At 47.6% G+C, this 20,934-nt stretch overlaps 1 protein-coding gene across 1 annotated transcript in view; it reads right to left on the bottom strand.

Annotated features, from left to right (window-relative positions):
• Positions 1-20,304, bottom strand: part of PRKCH (protein kinase C eta) — a 106,889-nt gene extending 86,585 nt beyond the window's left edge. Inside the window, exon 1 of the mRNA XM_083518322.1 lies at positions 18,786-20,304. Coding sequence (XP_083374448.1) covers positions 18,786-19,133 — 348 coding nt within the window. The 5' untranslated portion in view covers positions 19,134-20,304. The remainder of the gene's footprint in view (positions 1-18,785) is intronic.
• Between the last annotated feature and the right edge of the window lie 630 nt (positions 20,305-20,934).

Here is a 20,934-nt window from a genome sequence, read left to right as displayed (position 1 = left end):
GGAGAAGAGGAGGTTAAGGGGTGATATGATAGCCATGTTCAAATATATAAAAGGATGTCACATAGAGGAGGGAGAAAGGTTGTTTTCTGCTGCTCCAGAGAAGCGGACACGGAGCAATGGATCCAAACTACAAGAAAGAAGATTCCACCTAAACATTAGGAAGAATTTCCTGACAGCAAGAGCTGTTCGGCAGTGGAATTTGCTGCCAAGGAGTGTGGTGGAGTCTTTAAGCAGAGGCTTGACAACCATATGTCAGGAGTGCTCTGATGGTGTTTCCTGCTTGGCAGGGGGTTGGACTCGATGGCCCTTGTGGTCTCTTCCAACTCTATGATTCTATGATTCTATGATTCTATGATTCTATGATTCTATGATTCTATGAAAATTATTGGTAAAAGCAGTTTAACACAAGGCAATATTGGGTTAAGGCAATATTGCAGACAGAACCACCCCAAGTTGCCCAGGACTTTATAGATGAATGATAACACATTGACCCTGTTTAGAGCTCAAGTTTCTGAAGCACATGACATGGTGTCATTAAGTTGCATCTTTCATCCATCATCAAGCCGTTTGTGTGGTCCTGCAAGCACGCTGCTCATGTGTTGGTGCTGACCTTGAAAGCCTTAAACAGCTTTGGCCCAGTATACCTGAGGGAGCGTCTCCACCCCCATCATTCAGCCCAGACACTGAGGTCCTCCTCTGAGGGCCTTCTGGTGATTCCCTCATTGCGAGATGTGAGGTTACAGGGAACCAGGCAGAGGGCCTTCTCGATGGTGGCGCCCGCCCTGTGGAATGCCCTCCCACCAGATGTCAAGGAAATAAACAACCATCTGACTTTTAGAAGACATCTGAAGGCAGCCCTGTTTAGTGAAGTTTTTAATGTTTGATGTTTTATTGTGTTATTAATAGTCTGTTGGGAGCCGCCCAGAGTGGCTGGGGAAACCCAATCAGATGGGCAGGGTATAAATCATCATCATCACCATCATGATGCCCCAGGCAGGACTCATGGAGTGCATTGCAGGGTGCGAAAAGTGACTCTGCCTGCTCCATGCAGAGGTGCCAGATTCTTAGCAAAGGGTGAGGGTTGCATGATGCAGAACTATTCCAATCACAAGGTGTTTGCACAAGGCCAGGCCCAAGGCATTTTGCTGCCCGAGGCAAAGGACAAGATGGCAGGTTCCCCAATTCCACATACAAAAGCAGTTGAAATTCGCTTCGAAACGAGGAAACGAACAGCACCGAACAGCACAGCGCACCTGAGGGCAGGAGGCCAGGCCAGGCTCCATGATACATATATAGCTGTGATCACTCCACACCCCTGGGCGATATCTGTCTTTTCAATATTATGATATATCACAATACACTGATATATCACAATGTCTGAAATAAGGATGGACCTCGTAATTTTTGCCGGCACCTGTACTTGTGATTCAGTTAACAGGGGCTGCAGGGATCAAGAGAAGCATTGGCTGGCTTCACAGTCTCTCCCCCCCCCCACATTTTGTTGTTTGCATAACACACACACACATCACGATTTGCGATGCAATGCCAGATTTAAAATTACGAAACTGATATTACGATATGGACTTCAAAGATTTGGGCGATATATGGATGTATCTCCCAGCCTTACCCCTTATCATCTGCTGCCCAGGGCAGCTGTCTCCCTCTGAATATAGAAGAGTAGCCCAGCAGGATCAGGCGAAATGAACTACCAACAGTCCAGCTGTTTTCATAGTGGCCAACCAAGTGCCCGCAGGACGGCCGCCAGCAGAGCTAGAGCACAAAAGTGCTTTCCCTTCTTGCAATTCCCTGCCAGTGGTATTCAGATTCATCCTGCCTCCTCTTATGAGCCCCGTTCATTGTGGGACCGGATTGTGAGCTTTAAACAAAACCCTGCTGTGTATGCCAAGTTGATCCAGATACATGACTCAAGGATGTTTCTTTGCCAAAAGGGAGCGCAAGGATACCAGGATATAAAACCAGACCAGAAACAAAGCTGTTTTAGGGTTGCCATATTTCAAAAAGTGAAAATCCAGAAACAAAAGTTATTGGTTTGCCCAAAATTTTTGAGCTATTTTTCTGGAAATTGGCAAAAAAAACCCGACAACCAACACATAGGATATGGGCTGCCGTATGCCTGGGTTTTCCTGGACATTTCAAGCGATATTAGAAAATTCCTCCCAGACGCCACTTTTGAAGGACGAATCCTGGTGATGTCCAGGAAAACTTTATTTGCTAGCAACTTGTAAGAGCAAGGGTCTTCTTTCCCTGATAAACAGAAACCCTGGGAATGAGGAATGGAAACTGGAGGGAAATAAACCTTAATTCATACAGGCAGGGGATGGGGTAGACTCTCACTCACACACGCCAAAGACCCAGGCTAGGGATCCTGTAACAAGCAAAAATGGTCAATTGTGACACTCCTGCCACAGTGGACGTAGAAGATAGGCATCATAGTTAGTCGCCATTGGCAGCCTGATAAAGGTTAACACTGAGAACAAGGGAGTGAGTGAAGATCAGGAACAAGGAGAAGGAATTGAATCAACCTTACACGATAGTTGAAGTGGAAATCAGAGGCCGTAAGAAAAGGGGGCGTAGCCTGCTCAGAATCATGCCAGGTGGGCGCAGAGCCCAGGAGACCCCCAGGGAGCAGCCCCTAGGGGTGAGAGGCAGGGGCAGAGGAAGGGGGGTGCGGTGGGGGCAGGCCGCCCAGGGTGTCATCACTAAGGGGGTGACAAGATGCCGGGCGGCACTCACTGCAGGGCCTGCAGCGCACTTGAGCCATGCGTCTCTCCTGGGAGCGACGCGGTGGCTTGGGCGCCCGCAAGCTCTGTGCTGCCCCAAATGGTCTGCCCACCGCCTCCCCCTCAGCTGTAGGCCAGCTGAGTGGGAGGAGGTAAGCAAACTCCTCGGAGGCCCTGCAGAGCATCCTGCCTTGGCTAGCCCCGCCCACAGGTGGCTGGCCCCGCCCCTGGGTGCAGGGCATGCGCACCACCCCAGGCGCCAGATCGCTAGTGGGAGGAGACCAGCAGCACCTCCTATTTGCCGTAAGACCATGTAGAAGCAGCATGGCAGCGGCTGTCAAGGAGACAGGGAGTGTGTCACAGCTGTCACTGCAGCTGCAGCAGCAGAAGAAGAAGAAACGGGTAATGCATTCCTTGGAGCCCAGGCCTGCTCTTCCTGTGGATCCTGCCGCCTGAGGCGGCCACCTCAACTTGCCTCATGGATGGGCCAGCCCCACCACCTAAAAGCTCAGCACATGGAAGGTTCTTAAAAAAGGAGATTTACAAACCGCCTTGTTCTGCCATGGTGGCACAGATGGTGTTTCATCCTTTGCAGTTGGGAATCCCAGGATGAGAGGCCTTGATGCAGAGATGCAAGGTGTTCTCTTCCCCCGCCCCAAAGGATGGATCTAGAAAACATCTCTTTGTGTGTATTATGCAAAAAAAAGGGGGGGGGACCACATCAAATTGGCTGTTTCAATTTATAGAAGCGATAAAATCTGTTTTTAGCATTTTGTGTCAACAACACCCATTGTGAGAACAATACCAAAGAAAAAAGTTTCCAGCTCATATTGTATCTGGCCTAGATTTTGTCGACTCTGGAAATTCCCCAGCTTATCCAAATATTCCCATTTGTCGCAGAGATGGCCCTTCTTCCGAAATCACTGCTCTATTTGGCACAGGTCTCCTTCGGCGGAAGACACAGGCAGTTGCTAGTTCATCTTTCTAACTTCCCTTTAAAGTGAATACACAAAAGTGGAATGCAGGAAGTATGTTATATAAGTTCCCCTACAGAAACCATGGACAATCACAAGGCAAAGTAATCCTGGGTGTTTCCCTTCCGTCATAAGATATTGTAGAAAGGGGTGCACAAATGTCTTTGTATAAGCATTACGGAAAGAAAATAAGTATTTGAAATATGCAGAGCAGGTGTAGCAGCTAGAACAGGCAAATGGTTGTGCAAGAGATTCCTGGTTTAAATTTCAATTCAGCTGGGAGCTTGTAAGGTAACCCTCACCAAATCACACAACGTCAGACAGCACACAGAGCGTTCCACCTTTAATGGGAAGGTAATGTTTGGTCTACCATACAGAGCCATTATAATATAAAGCACTTAGTAAACTTGTTGTGTTATTATTAGGACATTCCTGATAAAGAAACAAGGAAACAGCTTCCAACCCGGGACACTTGTGGTTTCTCCTAGCGCTGCAGTTAAAGGCTGACGTTTCATCAGGGTAACTCCTTGACGAAGCCACTCTGCAGCTGATTTCTTCCTTTTGAACTTATTGTCCTAGCAAAGGCCATGACAAGCCATAGTACTGATTTTAAAAAAAGAATATGGAAAAATCCATCCATAATATAAGCCCAACACCCGTGATGTAAGAGAGAGAAGTTACCAGAGACACCAACAAACTCGATTCCAGCTTGATTTCACATGAAAGCTCTGAATCGCCACAACAATTGATAGTGATTTTGTCTAACTCCTTTTTTCCTGATTTTTATTCTTATTTTTATTATCTCGGTGGTCAATACAGTGGATGCTCGGGTTGCGAACATGATCCGTGGGGGAGGCACGTTCGCAGCCCGCAGCGCTGCGTTTGTGCATGTGTGGGTTGCAATTCGGCACTTGTGCACATGCGCAAAGCATGATTTAGCGCTTCTGTGCATGTGTGACCGCCAAAACCCGGAAGTAACCCGTTCCAGTACTTCCAGGTTTTGGCGTGTCCTTAACACGGAAACGCGCAACCTGAAGCGTCTGTAACCCGAGTTATGACTGTATGTAGAGGACCACTCTCTGTCTTACAAAGCTATTGTTGTCACTCCAAGGAAACCGAACCATTTCTGCCCAGGTGTATCTGCTCGCTTGTGTGAACAAAGGTTTCAGAGAGCGATCTCTTGGGTGTCTATATAAGGGGCAGCCTTAAAGATACTGAGTGATGTCTTCCACCTGAGGTGGAAATATCCCATCCTGTCACTAGTCTTGAAGTTCCAGTTGTCAGACCAGCTGAGCTTTTATACATAGAAGAGTTATATCCTTTGCCTCGTGCGGTAATATTTCTTGAGCCAGGCCTGGGCGGACACCACAATATTAAGACATCTCAAGGCACATACATTATTTGCCTTTGACCATGGATGCAGAGTAGATCAGGATTAAATTCTCCACTCTTCCATGGAGCTCGCTGGGTACCCTGGGCCAGTCACTTCCACTCAGTCTAACCTTCCTCATAGGGCTTTTGTCAGGATTAAATGAGGAAGGGGAGAACCACGTACACCACTTTGAGCTCATTGAGGGGTAGATGGAATAGAAATGCAATAAATAATAGCAGCTGTCGATAGCATTCTCCTCTGAAGCCATCTAAGTTGGGGGCAATGACAAACCTAGACAGCATCTTAAAAAGCAGAGACATCACCTTGCCAACAAAGGTCCGTATAGTTAAAGCTATGGTTTTCCCAGTAGTGATGTATGGAATTGAGAGCTGGACCATAAAGAAGGCTGATCGCTGAAGAATTGATGCTTTTGAATTCTGGTGCTGGAGGAGACTCTTGAGAGTCCCATGGACTGCAGGAAGATCAAACCTCTCCATTCTGAAGGAAATCAGCCCTGAGTGCTCACTGGAAGGACAGATCGTGAAGCTGAGGCTCCAAGACTTTGGCCACCTCATGAGAAGAGAAGACTCCCTGGAAAAGAACCTGATGTTGGGAAAGATGGAGGGCACAAGGAGAAGGGGACGACAGAGGAGGAGATGGTTGGACAGTGTTCTTGAAGCTACTAACATGAGTCTGACCAAACTGCGGGAGGCAGTGGAAGACAGGAGTGCCTGGCGTGCTCTGGTCCATGGGGTCACGAAGAGTCGGACACGACTAAACAACAACAACAAAGTTGGGGGCCCATCACTGACTCCTGTGGCAGGGAGTTCCACAGTTCCACTGTGTGCTGTGCTCCAACTTTGTGCCCCCACACAAATGTCTGTCAATGTCAGAGGTGGGGTTATTGTTTTGGTTCAATCATTTACTTGTGCTTTATCTTGTATTTTGCTCTGTGAAATGCCCTATGATCTCTTGATGAAGGGCAGTTATATAAATTTAATAAATTTAATCATAATAAAAATAAATATACGTGCCCACCTCCACACATAGGGGCCGGAGTGGGAAGAATCCTGCCCTTGGAGAAGGCGCTGTCCAGGTTTAGGCCTCATCCGTTCCAAGTCACTTCCTCCCCCCTCACCACGCACTTTCTTTCTGCCGGAGATTGCTCTCGAGCGTAGCCGACTGAAGCACCGCACAAAGCTGCCTCCGCTATAAATAGCTGTGTGGTAAATAGTGCAAGAAACTAATGACCGACCGGAAAAATTAAGAGCCGAGAAATGGAAAGATCTCAGAAGCTTGTGAGGCGCGAGAAACACCCACACGCGTCTGCAGTGTGGGTTTCTCAACGGGCCACAGGGGCGCTTTCCTGGGCGGAGCTCAGTTCCTGTGGAAAACAGTTGCTGAGCACCCTGAGGGGCCAGATTCAGAAGCACGAAGTCAGTGAAACAACCCCAAATGGCTCCTTCATCATCTACTGACTTCTAAATGCCCCACTTTTCAACACCGGTTTCTTTAAAAAAACAAAACACCATGAAAACACCATCTAGCAACAGTGTGGTCAAGTGGTTAGAGTGTTGGACTAGGACCCAGGAGACCAGGGTTCGAAACCGCACTCAGCCATGAAGCTCACTGGGTGGGCTTGTCGTCAGTCCCCATCTGTTAGCCTAATCTACCTTGTGAGGGTGAAATGGGGAGGAGGAGGAAACCATGTGCCACCACCTTGAGCTCCTTGGAAGATAAAGGTGGTATATAAATATAAATAAACAAACAAATAATGGTGTCACGTGCCTGATAGGTTGGGTTGCCCCCGCAGCCTGTACCTTCTGTGGTGAGGGCAGAGAGCACACTGGCGAAGAAGCACCCAGCAGGATTGAACTCACAAGGGGAGATTTCAATCCTGCATTCTGCAGGCGTGTGCTTCAAACAGAGGAGTGGCCTCTGTAAAGGAGGACACCTGACTACCCTTTTTTATTTTTTGACACCTGGTTTACAGTCAGATGGGTGGGGAACAACAACAACAACAACAACAACAACAACAACAACAACAACATGAAATGGTGTCTGGACTACAACACCTCAGACTAGGGGCTGCTCACATGTCTGAATGCTGCTCTGCACCAGTGGGCTGGGAGAATTCCCTGCACAAAGAAGACTAGCATATCAAGAAAAAGAAGAGAAGAAGAGTTTGGATTTGATATCCTGCTTTATCACTACCCGAAGGAGTCTCAAAGCGGCTAACATTCTCCTTTCCCTTCCTCCCCCACAACAAACACTCTGTGAGGTGAGTGGGGCTGAGAGACTTCAGAGAAGTGTGACTGGCCCAAGGTCACCCAGCAGCTGCATGTGGAGGAGCGGAGACGCGAACCCGGTTCACCTGATTACGAGTCCACCGCTCTTAACCACTGCACCACACTGGCAGGAGAAGGTGAGAGCAAGCGAAATTCATAAAGAATTCCTCTTCGAAGGACTCTGTTGCTGTTCCCACTCGGAAAAATCAGGCCGAAGAGGCCTTGGCAGCTGCATCGTGACTCGCAGAGGGGAAGCAGAAGAATGACAGAATAGTAGAGTTGACCACGAGGATGACCTAGTGACTAGTCCAACCCACTAGAATGCAGGCATCTTTTTGTCCAATGTGGGACTCGAACCCAGAACCCTGAGACTGAGATTCCCATGCTCTCCTGACTGAGCCATCTCAGGAGATGTATAAGGGATGCGATCCAGTGGTGAGGGATAAGCCAGAGGCCAGAGGAGAGGGAAGCCTTTGGGGACCAAGCGAGGATTTAGTCATTAACTGCCTATCCGTTTGGCTTCATTGTTTAGAACAGCAGGGCTGCGCAATATCTGGTTTTCAACTTCGTGATATATCACCAGTTAAGCGTCGCGATATACCGGTACAGTGGTGCCCCGCAAGACGAATGCCTCGCAAGACGGAAAACTCGCTAGACGAAAGAGTTTTCCGTTTTGGAGGTGCTTCGCAAAACAAATCTCCTACGGGCTTGCTTAGCAAGACGAAAATGTCTTGCGAGTTCCTGCGGGTTTTTCCCCCCTTTCCCCCTTTTTTCTAAGCCGCTAAGCCGCTTATCAGCTGATCCAATAAGCCTCTAAAAGCCGCTAATAGCGCTAATCCGCTAATCCGTCAATGGGCTTGCTTCGCAAGACGAAAATACCGCTAGACGAAGAGAATCACAGAACGGATTCTTTTCGTCTTGCGAGGCACCACTGTATATCACAATGTCTGAAATAAGGATGGAGCTCGGTGGAGGCATCGGCTGGCTTCGCTGTTTCCCCCACATTGTGATTTCTGCATAGCATACAGACACACATGTGGCCAGGTCAAAAATTATGGACTTCGAACCGGTTTCGGACGATATTCTCAATATATCGCCCAGCCTGAAGGCACGGAACATTGCATTCCCAGAAAGTCCCGTGCTTTGTCCTGGACAAACATTGGACCCTGCTCTTGCCTGTGTGCAGACTGCTCCACGTAGCTAACCGTTCGAATTCTGCCCTCTCCCAACTGCTGGGAAAGATTAGGTGCATGAGAGAGAGCGATGGCTCCTAAGGACAGCTCAGGTGACTGCCAGGCCTGGGAGGCTTAGTCAGGAGGCCACCTCAGGTGGCAGGCTGGAGACAGGCAGGAGGACGGCATGTCCAGAGCCAGCAGTTGTGTAGTGGTTAAGAGCGGTGGACCCTGGTGAACCGGGTTCGATTCCCCGCTCCTCCACATGCAGCTGCTGGGTGAACTTGGCCTAGTCACACTTCTCAGCCTCACTCACCTCACAGAGTGTTTGTTGTGGGGGAGGAAGGGAAAGGAGATTGTTAGCCATTTTGAGACTCCTTAAGGGGAGTGAAAAGGGACGCAGGTGGCGCTGTGGGTTAAACCACAGAGCCTAGGTCTTGCCGACAGAAGGTTGGCAGTTCGAATCCCTGCGACGGGGTGAGCTCCCGTTGCTCGGTCCCTGCTCCTGCCAACCTAGCAGTTCGAAAGCACCTCAAAGTGCAAGTAGATAAATAGGTACCGCTCCGGCGGGAAGGTAAACGGCGTTTGCGTGCACTGCTCTGGTTCGCCAGAAGCAGCTTAGTCATGCTGGACAGATGACCTGGAAGCTGTACGCCGGCTCCCTCGGCCAATAAAGCGAGATGAGTGCCGCAACCCCAGAGTTGTCCGCAACTGGACCTAATAGTCAGGGGTCCCTTTACCCTTTAAAGGGGAGTGAAAGGTGGAATATCAAGTCCAAACTCCTCCTTCTTCAACATTCATTGCACCCAGGCCACCTCCAGTAACTTCAGGCAGTATCTGTGAGGTGTGACAGATGGACGTCCGACAAAGAAGAGGCAGGGCACCATTTTCTCTTTCGCAGCAACTTGAGCCTGAGTGGCTGACCAGCATGAAAGATCGGGTGAAGCACAGGAGATCGGCTGCAAGGAGAGGGTTTTCTGACTGCCACTACTCAAATCCCAATCTCAGAAGCTCGTGTCAAAATTTAAAGTGCACAAGAAGATAAAGTCCCTACCAGAGAAGAATGACAGATCAAACTGACAGACTGTGCCAATATGGCAAAAATGACCGGAAGAATCAGAAATCAAGAAGACCAAAATTTCAATAAGGAATGGGGGAAATTTATAACTTATCTTAAAAACCGTTGTAAACAGTTAAAACCGTTAGTAGGGTTGGAATATCACTTGTAGTTTAATGGTGAATTTTGGACACAGTGGAGAGGTAAAAAAATTGGATCATCATAAAAGTTGCAGGAGGAAATGATTAGCAATAGGACCCACAAAGGGGAAGCGGGAAGGCCAAGAGATTCCTTGGAATCTTGTTTTAATGTTGTATGTTGGATATGTGACTGTAAAATTCTAATCTGAAAAACCAAACAATATTTTTTTAAGCGTGCAATGCAGCCCAAGCGCACTTTGCTCTGCACCTGCCGCACACGAAAACCTCTGCCAAAATATGTCAAAACAGCTGTGCTAATCTGACATGCCCCTCTGGCACCAAGGCAAGAGGTTGCGATGTAATTACAGCAGCCGTGGAGTCCTTATTACAGATGTCTGCTTCCTTACTGCTGCTTTGGTTTTGTTTTGGAAAGAAAGCAAAGGATCTGGGTCGAAGGCTTGAGAGACTGATTAAGTCCTTGTGGTTGTGCCTCGTGGAATTTCCAGTGGGTTGTGTCTGGGAGAGGACAGGTGACTGGAGACGATGGAGCCCTTCCCAAGGAGAGCCAGGCTTGATGCAACATCTCTTCCTGCTTCTTGGGGGGGGGCTATCAAATGAAAGGCATGTGCAACATCAGAACTACCTGTTCCTCAGAAGATCCCACTCCCTGCATTTTTGCATGAGTCACGGACCTGGCAAGGCCTCAGTTCTGGAAGGGAGCAAGCCCAAAGTAGAAGGAACTTGCTTTATACAGCCAGGCCATTGGCTGTCAATTAGCCACCAGGCTAGGTTTAAAGTGTTGGTATTGGTGTATGAAGACAGCTTGAGACAAAGATATCTAAGAGATCACCACATCGCCTACATTCCTAATCGATCACTGCATCGATCCGCATACCAGCTTATCCAGAGCTATCTTCCTAATGCTGTCAGAACTGGAGCTTTAATGTGGCACCCTTTGGAACTCCATGCCACTGCAAATCAGCCAGGCACCTGCTCTTTTTGGTGCTGCTTAAAGGCGTTCGTCTTCTAAGGAGCCTTTGAAAATCATTATCTCAGCTGGAGTCTGTACTGGATTTGAATTGGTTTTAGGCACATGCTTAAAACTACTTTTTATATTTATAACTGTTCTCAAATTTGTTTTTTTATATATGCAACTGTTTTTATATCTGCAAGTTTCTTAACTTTTTTTGCATATATTTATTTATAACATAACGGAGTATAGCAGCATAGGGCAAATGGAATAAAAGTAGAAAGGAACATCGGGCGCTAAACAGATTTCCACACCAAAAGCAAACACAATAAAATCATATCATAAGGTTCCAAGAAAGGCAAATGGGTTTACATTACTCTGTATCTTATTAATCTGGTAAACAACAACAACAACAACAACAACAACAACAACAACAATTTATTACTTATATCATGCCCCTCTGGCCAGGCCTCCCCAGCCACTCTGGGCGGCTTCCAAAAGGATATTAAAAACATCAAACATTAAAAACTTCCCTAAACAGGGCTGTCTTCAGATGTCTTCTAAAAGTCAGATACAGTAATTGTTTATTTCCTTGACATCTGGTGGGAGGGTGTTCCACAGGGTGGGCTCCACTACCGAGAAGGCCCTCTGCCTGGTTCCCTGTAACCTCACTTCTCGCAGGGAGGGAACTGCCAGAAGGCCCTTGGAGGTGGACCTCAGTGTCCAGGCTGAACAATGGGGGTGGAGATGCTCCTTCAGGTATACTGGGCTGAGGCCATTTAGGGCTTTAAAGGTCAGCACCAACACTTTGAATTCTGCTTGGAAATATACTGGGAGCCAATATAGGTCTTTCAGGACCAGTGTTATATCGTTTCAGCAGCTACTCCCAGTCACCCGTCTAGCTGCCGCATTCTGGATTAATTGTAGTTAATCTCTTGATAAAAACATCACCTTCTTGTCTACAATCTCTGGTTCTTACTATATATGTAAGCTCAACCATGCATACTATGCCCCAGATTTAAGACATCCATTCTCTTGTGGATGGTTTTCCCACCCCCCTGCCTACAATTTTGACAAATAATAATTACAGCAGCAGTTAAGAGATGTTGCGTTAATGTCTTCTATTGGTACAGATTCTTTAACATATCCAAATTGTAAAATTAGAGGATTTTACTATTACATGGATAAAGTCTAGCCAGTTATAACATCAGTCTCCATATACATAGAAAGACAGATGACAGATAAATAACGAGCCAGCTAGATAAAGCAGCTGTTTTCAAGGTTTTATATATGCAACTGTTTTATATATGTTATTCTATTGCAAATAGTTTTGGGAAGTGACTCGAAAATATTGGTACTGTACTGTAATGTCTACATGGCTCAGCCTTGTTTGCAATGATGGGCGGTGGCTCTGCAATATTTCAAACAGGAGACATATCAGGCCCCCCCTGAAGATGCCAGGGCCTGAACATGGCACATTCTGCATCCCCAACACATGTCCTTCTGCTGAGCTATGGCCCTGCCAGGGGGGTTGGGGAGTGGGGTTTGGTGGAGATTTGGCAGGGATTGGCAAGCGAAACAAGCAGGGGTTTCCATCCCTGGTTAAGGCAAATTCACACTGAAATGCTGGCGAATTTTCGTGAGGACACACACAAATGGGGAAATGAGAAGAGCTGAAGTCAAGAATGGGAATATGAGGAGCTCACCTCCTGGCAAATAGAAGGGGAGGAAATGGAGGCAGTGAGAGATTTTACTTTCTTGGGCTCCATGATCACTGCAGATGGTGACAGCAGCCACGAAATTCAAAGACGCCTGCTTCTTGGGAGAAAAGCAATGACAAACCTAGACAGCATCTTAAAAAGCAGAGACATCACCTTGCCAACAAAGGTCCGTATAGTTAAAACTATGGTTTTCCCAGTAGTGATGTATGGAAGTGAGAGCTGGACCATAAAGAAGGCTGAACGCCGAAGAATTGATGCTTTTGAATTATGGTGCCGGAGGAGACTCTTGAGAGTCCCATGGACTGCAAGAAGATCAAACCTATCCATTCTGAAGGAAATCAGCCCTGAGTGCTCACTGGAAGGACAGATCCTGAAGCTGAGGCTCCAATACTTTGGCCACCTCATGAGAAGAGAAGACTCCCTGGAAAAGACCCTGATGCTGGGAAAGATGGAGGGCACAAGGAGAAGGGGACGACAGAGGACGAGATGGTGGGACAGTGTTCTCGGAGCTGCCAGCATGAGTTTGACCAAACTGTGTGAGGCAGTGGAAGACAGGAGTGCCTGGTGTGCTCTGGTCCAGGGGGTCACGAAGAGTCAGACTAAACGACTAAACAACAACAAACCTGTCCCTGACCCTAGTGATGCACATGCACTCGCTATGCCCCATGTCAAGCACATATCCAACTGCCATGTGAAGCGATGTCATGCATGTGCCAACATATGCACACTGAGCTCCTCCATGCAAGGGCCAATCCGGAAGCTGCAGTGCTGCAACACTGCCAGAATAAGAATACCAGTGAGACTGATTATCATGCGTTGACCTTGATTTGGTTGCAGAGAGGTTATATACAATGTCGCCTCGATAAATTTCCACCCCACACTTTCCAGTGTGTTCCCCCGTCATGAACCTTACTGCAAAAAAGTTCAGCGGGTGGGTGGGGAAGAGAACGGGTTTGTCCTGCCTCAGCACCAAATTTGCTTTAATTGGGCGACCCGAATTTGCCTGCATGTGATTGAATCCCACCCACACAAGAAAAAGATCAGAAATGAAACCACCGAACTCGGTCCATGATGCAACATTAAGAACGAAAGCCGTTCCTCTTAAGATCCCATTCTTGCTACAGAACCAGCCGATCGACATCTCCCCATGGAGCGTGGCTCTCTCTATGGGTCATGTGTGGGCAAAACCTCATTTGTTAAGCTGAAACGAATATGTTCAAACAAACTCCACCCACATTGCCTAATGGACAGAAAGGCTCAGAGGGAGGCCAAGAGTTTTGTTTACCTTTGTCTAATACCTGCCACAAGAAGCAAGATCACAAGTGGGACTTCAGATGGCCTAACAAAAACCACAGGCTCTCCTCCCCTGAAGCAGCTAAGGCAGATTCACGGGAGGCAAAACCCCAGGACTACCCACCCTGAAACAACTCAATAAATGTGTTCCTATCTCCCTGGCCTGCAGGACTGCCATGAAAAGAGGAAGCCGCTGAACATTAGCCTCCTTTTCAAAGGCTTGATCAAGGCATAGCGTTCTATCCTCGCAATATTCATCTGAGTACAGGAGAAATTTGATTAAGTTCGCATTTAAAGGTGAACCTAACAAACTCACACTTCCCCAAATCAAGATGTGAACTGAAGGACAGTCATCCTTCAGAATTTCACACTCTTCTAAATTTCATAAGGCAGCTCTTAAAGCAACCTGTCTCTGTGTGAAAGTTATTGGCATCCGTCTGTGTTCGAAAGCTATTGTTTAATGGTTCACTCTTTCCTTTCTGTGCAGGACCCATAGCGACATTTCCTTTAAGGACAAAGGCTCAGAAAGAATCTATAAGTACGAGCACAGTGCACTGCCTGGCTAGATCACACCAATTCCACCAAGCCCAGTGTTCTGTTTCCAGTGATGGACAGCCAGAATGCTTTGGCAGCTCACAGGGCAGGAAGGACGGTTACAGCCACCCTGTTGTCATCCACAAGTGCCTGATACTTCACCTTTGAACGTGAAGATCCAATTTAGTTTCATGGTGAAGAGCAGGGGTCTGCAAACTTTTTCAGCAGGGGGCCGGTCCACTGTCCCTCAGACCTTGTGGGGGGCCAGACTATATTGGGGGGGGGAATATGAACGAATTCCTATGCCCCACAAATAACCCAGAGATGCATTTTAAATAAAAGACACATTCTACTCATGTAAAAACACCAGGCAGGCACCACAAATAACCTAGAGATGCATTTTAAATAAAAGCACACATTCTACTCATGTAAAAACACCAGGCAGGCCCCACAAATAACCTAGAGATGCATTTTAAATAAAAGCACACATTCTACTCATGTAAAAACATGCTGATTCCCGGACCGTCCACAGGCCGGATTTAGAAGGCAATTTAGAAGCCAGTTGAGCCTTCAGTAAACCTGTCTTCCAGGAGAATGTCTAACCCACGGGTAGGCAAACTAAGACCCAGGGGTCGGATCCAGCCCAATCGCCTTCCAAGCCCAACCCCTTGCAACGAAGGAATGTTGAAAGCTGACTCCTTCTCACTCCCGTTTCTGCTTGTTTGCTAGGTAGGAGAGGACTGTTTGGACACAGGGAAAAGGCTCAGCAGCTGCCTGAAAGCCTCAGGAACAGTGGTGAAGCCATAGTTTATCCGTTATCTCTGAATCGGGTCAATGGCATTCTGCTGTATTGTATATTATTGGATGCGGGGAGGATTGCTGTGTGGTCCACCCCCCTCAGGAATATCTCAGCTGCCTTCCCTGTAGGCTCAGTGGTCATTTGAAGAATTCAGCAGGGAGCGCATAGCCTTGTTAGTTTCTGTTGCACGGGCACAGTCCACAGGCCTGTGAAATAAGCTATGAAATGCAGAAAATAACTAACATCACAAAGGATGAGGTATTCGTTTGTTTTCCGTCAGCAGTGGAGCTGCCTGCAAGCAAGGGATGTGTAAGTGCCAGTGGAAATGATGGAGGAAGAGGATGAAGGAGTCAGCCCTGGCAGAAGACTTGGGAGATTATAAGAAAACCAGGGCAAGGAATTCTCTCGCTGAGATTCCTGCACTGCAGAGGGTTGGACTAGATGACCCTCGCGGTCCCTTCCAACTCTGGCTATGGAATGGGGAACCTGTGAACCTCCAGCTATTGTTGGAGCACAATTCCCATCATCTCTGACTGCCAGCTACATTGGCAGGAGCTGATGGGTGTAAAGGGTCCAATGAGATTTGGGGGGGGGGTCCCCCCAGATTCCCCCTTGAGATAAGGGACAAGTCTGCCCAGCTCTCATTTCAATGCAAACCTAGTTCTGAATTAACGCTTCCCAAGACAAACCGAAACGCAGGTACATTTCAAACTTCCTCTGAATTTTGCAATGTGGTTTTCCAAAAAAAACATGCCTTCAAAAACCATATATATGTGGGGAAAGGGTAGATTTAAAAAAAAATAAAATGCATATGTTCATGGAAAGAAACATGCAAAAGTGCATTGTTAAGGGAAATTGCTGGCAAAAAAAATATTTACACCAGGCAAAAATGCACACACAAAATGTCTTCCTTAGGAGGAATGCACACAAATTCACACTAGTGAATTTCTGCGAGGGTTTTCAAATCACAAGCTGATGCAAACTGAACATAAGATTTGGGGGAAATGATGAAATGGAATTAATAGGCTTATCCACCACTAAGCGAGTCTGATTTAAAGGCAGCAGCAAATCTCCGAGAAGGAAGCTCTGACAAGGTAGCTGAGGCCTGTTTCTTTGAGTGCGTGTTTGCCTGACACATTCAGCACTACAGCAACGGATGAAAGGGGGTACAAGGAACTTGTACCTTTAATAATTCTGTAGGAGAAGGGCTGTCTATGTGTTCAACGTGCCTTCACCCCATGTGGCAACGGGGATTGCCAGCTTAGAGGTTCCCCCCCTCCCCCCCTGGCCAATACATTTGAAGTGTAAGGTTTTCAATAGCTGGCATCTTTCCTGAGAAATTTCCAAATACCCCCATGTCTTCTGATGCGGGAAATCAATAGGCACACATTTCTTGTCGATGCCTGAACGACCGCGAGGTGCAAACACTCTCTCTAGCCTTCTCATTAGATGTGCAAGATAGTTGGCAAAAAAAATAGGTCGCCTTCGCGCAGCAAATCTTCCACCTTTTGCAAACGTGCGGGATTTTGAACTGCACAGGATAAAAGATAAAATAGATCATGCCTGGCCACTCACAGGACCCAGCTAATCATTCTGAAAAGTTTTAAGGCTGCGACTCCACACACACTTACCTACCTAGCAGCAAGATCCCATAGAAACAAGGAGATTTATTGCTGAATAAACCCGTGTTGAATTGTGCTTTCGGTGACTCTCAAACTTACTGTTTTCTCTTCTCCCTCCCTCCCTTCCCACCCCCCCATCAAATGCGCCCCATTTGTTTTAGCCATTAAAATGCAGGGATTTCAATGAAAATGGAATTCTGATTGAAAAACCCATTCATCTGATTCATTTCTCTTCCAATTTCTTTTCATTAATATGTAGCTCATAGACTTGGATGCACCTTTATTCAAAAAGAAGGCTGCGGATCCTGTTGAGAAGCAATCAGACACATCTCTTTCCTGGAGAAATAAACATTGGCTTACCCAGAAAAAATATATATCACAAGAATGGTAGCACCACCTTTGGGTATTTTGAGCACCAGCCCCAAAGTAGGGCTGGGTGAAATGTCAGATACCAGGTGCACCCGAAAAACACCAGACGCTGGGACTGGTTAAGGAGCAAAGGAAGGATTTCTGAAAACACATAATTAAGTGATGGAACACCTTGTCACAAGGTGCAGCGATAGCCATTAGGTGAGATGGCTTTGGAAAAAACAGACAAAAGTCCTGGGGCAACAGGGTTCTGCCTTCCTTTTGGTGAGGATGGAGAAATGTGCTATTGATTCGTGTATTTGAAACATTTCCTATGTGTTCTTCATTGCGCAGCAATTTCAGAGCAGGTTACAACTCAAACACTCTCAAATTCGCAACGCAGGTGCTAAAATCAGCAGCAGCTCATCTAACAACGACAATACTGGCATCAGATGTTACTAAAAGACAGGTGCCCAAGACTTAAAAGAGCAGGTGCCACAGGGTCTCCTCTGCTAGGTCACAGAGGGTAGGGAGTTCTAAAGCTGGGGTGCCACCACTGAGAAGGCCGCCTCTCATGTTGCCATTTAGCAGACCACAGCCAAAGATGGTGTAATCCAAAGGAAAAACTCACTGGCATAGCCCAGCACACTAACCAGTGGGGGCTGCTGCTCATTGGGACTCATAGGGACCTCCACTGGTTCAAAACCTACACTGTATGGGGCTTTGTAAGTCAGTATGGTTGGTACTTGCAGGCTCAAAGAGGATGAACCTCCAAATGCCACATGATCAGAGGACAGAATAAAACAGGAAGCTGCCTCAGGCCATCTCAGGCCAATGGTCCATCTCAATCTCCAGGGCTTCAAGCAGGAACCTTTCCCAGCCTGACGTGGAGATGCTGGAACTGAACTTGGGGATTTTTGCATGCACAGCAAACACTCTACCACTGGGATACGGACATTCCCTGGTAGATGCCCATCGTCTGAATACCAAGCCTGTTTTCTCAAGCTCTGGAGGGTAGGACTTCAGCCAATGGCTTCAAGTTACAAGGAAGGCGATTCCGACTGATCATCAGAAAAAAACTTTATGGCTGTAAGAGGTGTTCAGCAGTGGAACGAACTCCCTAGGGAGGTTGTGGACTCTCCTTCCTTGGGGGTTTTCGAGGAGAAGTTGGGTGGCCATCTGTCATGGATGCTTCAGCTGAGATTCCTGCATTGCAGGGGGCTGGACTAGCTGGCCCTCGGGGTCCCTTCCAATTCTATGATTCCTGGAACCTCATGGTGAAGGTTGGGTAAGAAATGTAATGATCAATAGCAAGGTCCACCATTGTATGATGGCCGAGGGAGATCTTTGGTCAGGTCCAGCAAGATAATTAATTTGTTCTTTTAAATTCCTATGTGTCAGGCTTCTAACTACCCTGGTAACCAGGTTTTTGGCGCGCATACACACCTGAAAAAGCCTTGATTCCACCCCCCAAACTATCAAGTACCCCAAAGCAGGGAAGAGAGTCCTTGAGCATACACATGTGCATAGGGGAACGAATGGCTCTCCAGATGTTTGTAGCTCCAGTTTCCATTATCCCTAGCCAGCACAGCCAATGGCCAGGGAGAAGTGGAATTTTAGTAGTCCTGACACATCTGGAGGGCCACAGGTTGCCCCAGCCCTGGTAGATAACAACATACATCACACCACAAATGGACACAGGTGCTAAGCTCCCTTAGAAGCCAAACAGCCCCCGGAGAAGCTCAGTGACTCACCCAGCCTTCGAAGCTGTCTGAGGACCCGGTGCCGTGCAGGAGGTCATGGAAGTACACGGTGCAATTGGCCACAAAGTCATCGTAGCCAATGGGGGTGCCGTGGAAGACGGCCAGTTCCAGCTGCCGCCCGTCGTTGACCGGGGCGCAGAACTCCTCATTGTAGGTCGGCGTGTTGGTCTTCTGCTTGGTGCTGGTCTGACCCACCCTCACCTGGTCGACGCTCAGCGTGATGTAGGGGTCCAGGAGCTGCTGCCCCTTCTTGAAGAGCGTGTGCCTGAGGGACCAGCGGGTGGGCTGCAGCCCCACGGCCTCCCCGATGCGCACCTTCATGTAGCCGTTGAACTTCATGGCTCCGGACGGGGGGGGGGGGGAAACAGAGGGATGTGTCCTCTTCGGAGAAGTAAGGTGCTGTCCTACTGAGTCTGTGGTAGCCAGGAGAGTAGCTTGGCAGTCCTCAGGGGACAGGGCAGCCTGTGGTGGCAGCTCCTGGTCTCTGGGCCATGCTGTCGAGGGCACCGACCCAAACCCAGCCCTTTGCCCCCCTGCCTTCCCTTTCCAGGAAGGAAGGAGGCGAACCAAGTTGCTGAATCACTTCTCTTCTTCACAGCGGAGAGGAGCTAATTCCTTCACCTCCTTTGGGAGATAACAGAGCATGGAAACACACACACACACACAGAGAGAGAGAGAGAGAGAGAGAGAGAGAGAGAGAGAGAGAGAGAAAAGCAAAGCAGCTTTCCAGAGCCCTGCTGTCTGGTGCCAAACACCCCGGCGCTCCCGGCTATGTGCACATCAGCCACCGAACACCTTTAGCCGTTCTTGGTTCTCACAGACAAACCGCTTCAGTTTCCCCCCTCCCTTTAGTTCAGGAAGAAACTGCAGCAGAGTGAGAAGGGGGGGAAAACCTCTCTTTCCCCCCTTTTCCTGGGCCGCTCACCCAATCCACAAGCCACAAATCCACAGATAAGAGAGAGCAGGCTTTCAGTTCGGCAGAATCTTCCTCTCTCTCTCTGCTCAGGATTTGCTTCCTTCCTTCTCCTGCCTGGGTGGTTTGAGAAGAGCGTCCCCTCCTCCTCCTCCTCCTCCTGAGAGACACAGAGAGAGAACAACCCAGCACAAGTGGTTGTTGAGCAAGGGAAACACCTGAGAGATGTGACTAGCCCACGAGAAGGGAAGGCCAAGGGGTGGGGCTTCCAGCTAGCCTTGCAAGGACTTGTCCTGGCACTGGCGGCTGCTGTGTGTAGCTCTAACCTGTTCTTCAGAACTACAGCTGTCATTTTATCACAAGCACACACTCTCCAAACCCCATAGTGCAAAGAGCTCTCTTTCTCGCCCCCTCCTGGCTCCTTTGCTGGGAAAGGTCTTCGGCCAATTCCTGCACCTTCAGATTCCTCCAGGAAGGCGTGTCTCCAAAGCCACTTATTTGAATCTCTGTTGGCAACTTCGCTCCCTCCCTCTTTCTCGGAGGAGGAGCCACAGCTGGAATATCCACTTCTTCTTCTTCTTCTTCACATCCCCCAGCAAAATTAACTTCTTGTCTCAGAGGACAGGAGCAGCCGGAAAAGAAGGGTGAAATTTCTTCTCAACTTCTTTGCATCTTTACCCACGTGGAGGCGCATCTTGCTTTGCATTTTTTTAAAATAAAATAAAATAGCTTTCTTTATTCCCTCCCCCCTTTTTTAAAAGCATATTTTTATTGGGTTTTATTAGTTTACAAAGCTGAACATGAAAACAATAAGTAAGGCATCATAAGAAATAAGAAACATCCCATATTCATTCCTATTCAAGTCAGTTAAAAATTAAATTTCGTTTCATTATGCAGCTTGGAGTTATCAGGAGGGTGGAGTTTGGTTTGTCCATCGTAGTGGACACACCATCAACCTGTCCCAGCGATGCTAATTTGATGTTCGTATGCTGATGTTATGATTGCCATATCTGTTGTCGAATGGATAACTGGTCTGTCCAATGATTGTCATTAACAGATGAAATAAAGGGTCACCAAATGGTAAATAAATATCTAGTTTCTCTTTGCTTTGCTTCCCCTTCCTTTTTAGATTCCGTTTGCAACATTCATTTGTTTTAACTGTGTTAACTGGGGGCAGGGTTACAACAACAACAACAACAACAACAACAACAACAACAACAACAACAA

This window comes from Podarcis liolepis, assembly GCF_965112155.1.
Source record: "Podarcis liolepis genome assembly, chromosome: 1".
NCBI classification, from domain to species: Eukaryota; Metazoa; Chordata; class Lepidosauria; order Squamata; family Lacertidae; genus Podarcis; species Podarcis liolepis.
Note: the sequence above shows the minus strand (reverse complement) of the source record. Positions and strands in the feature narration are given on the sequence as shown.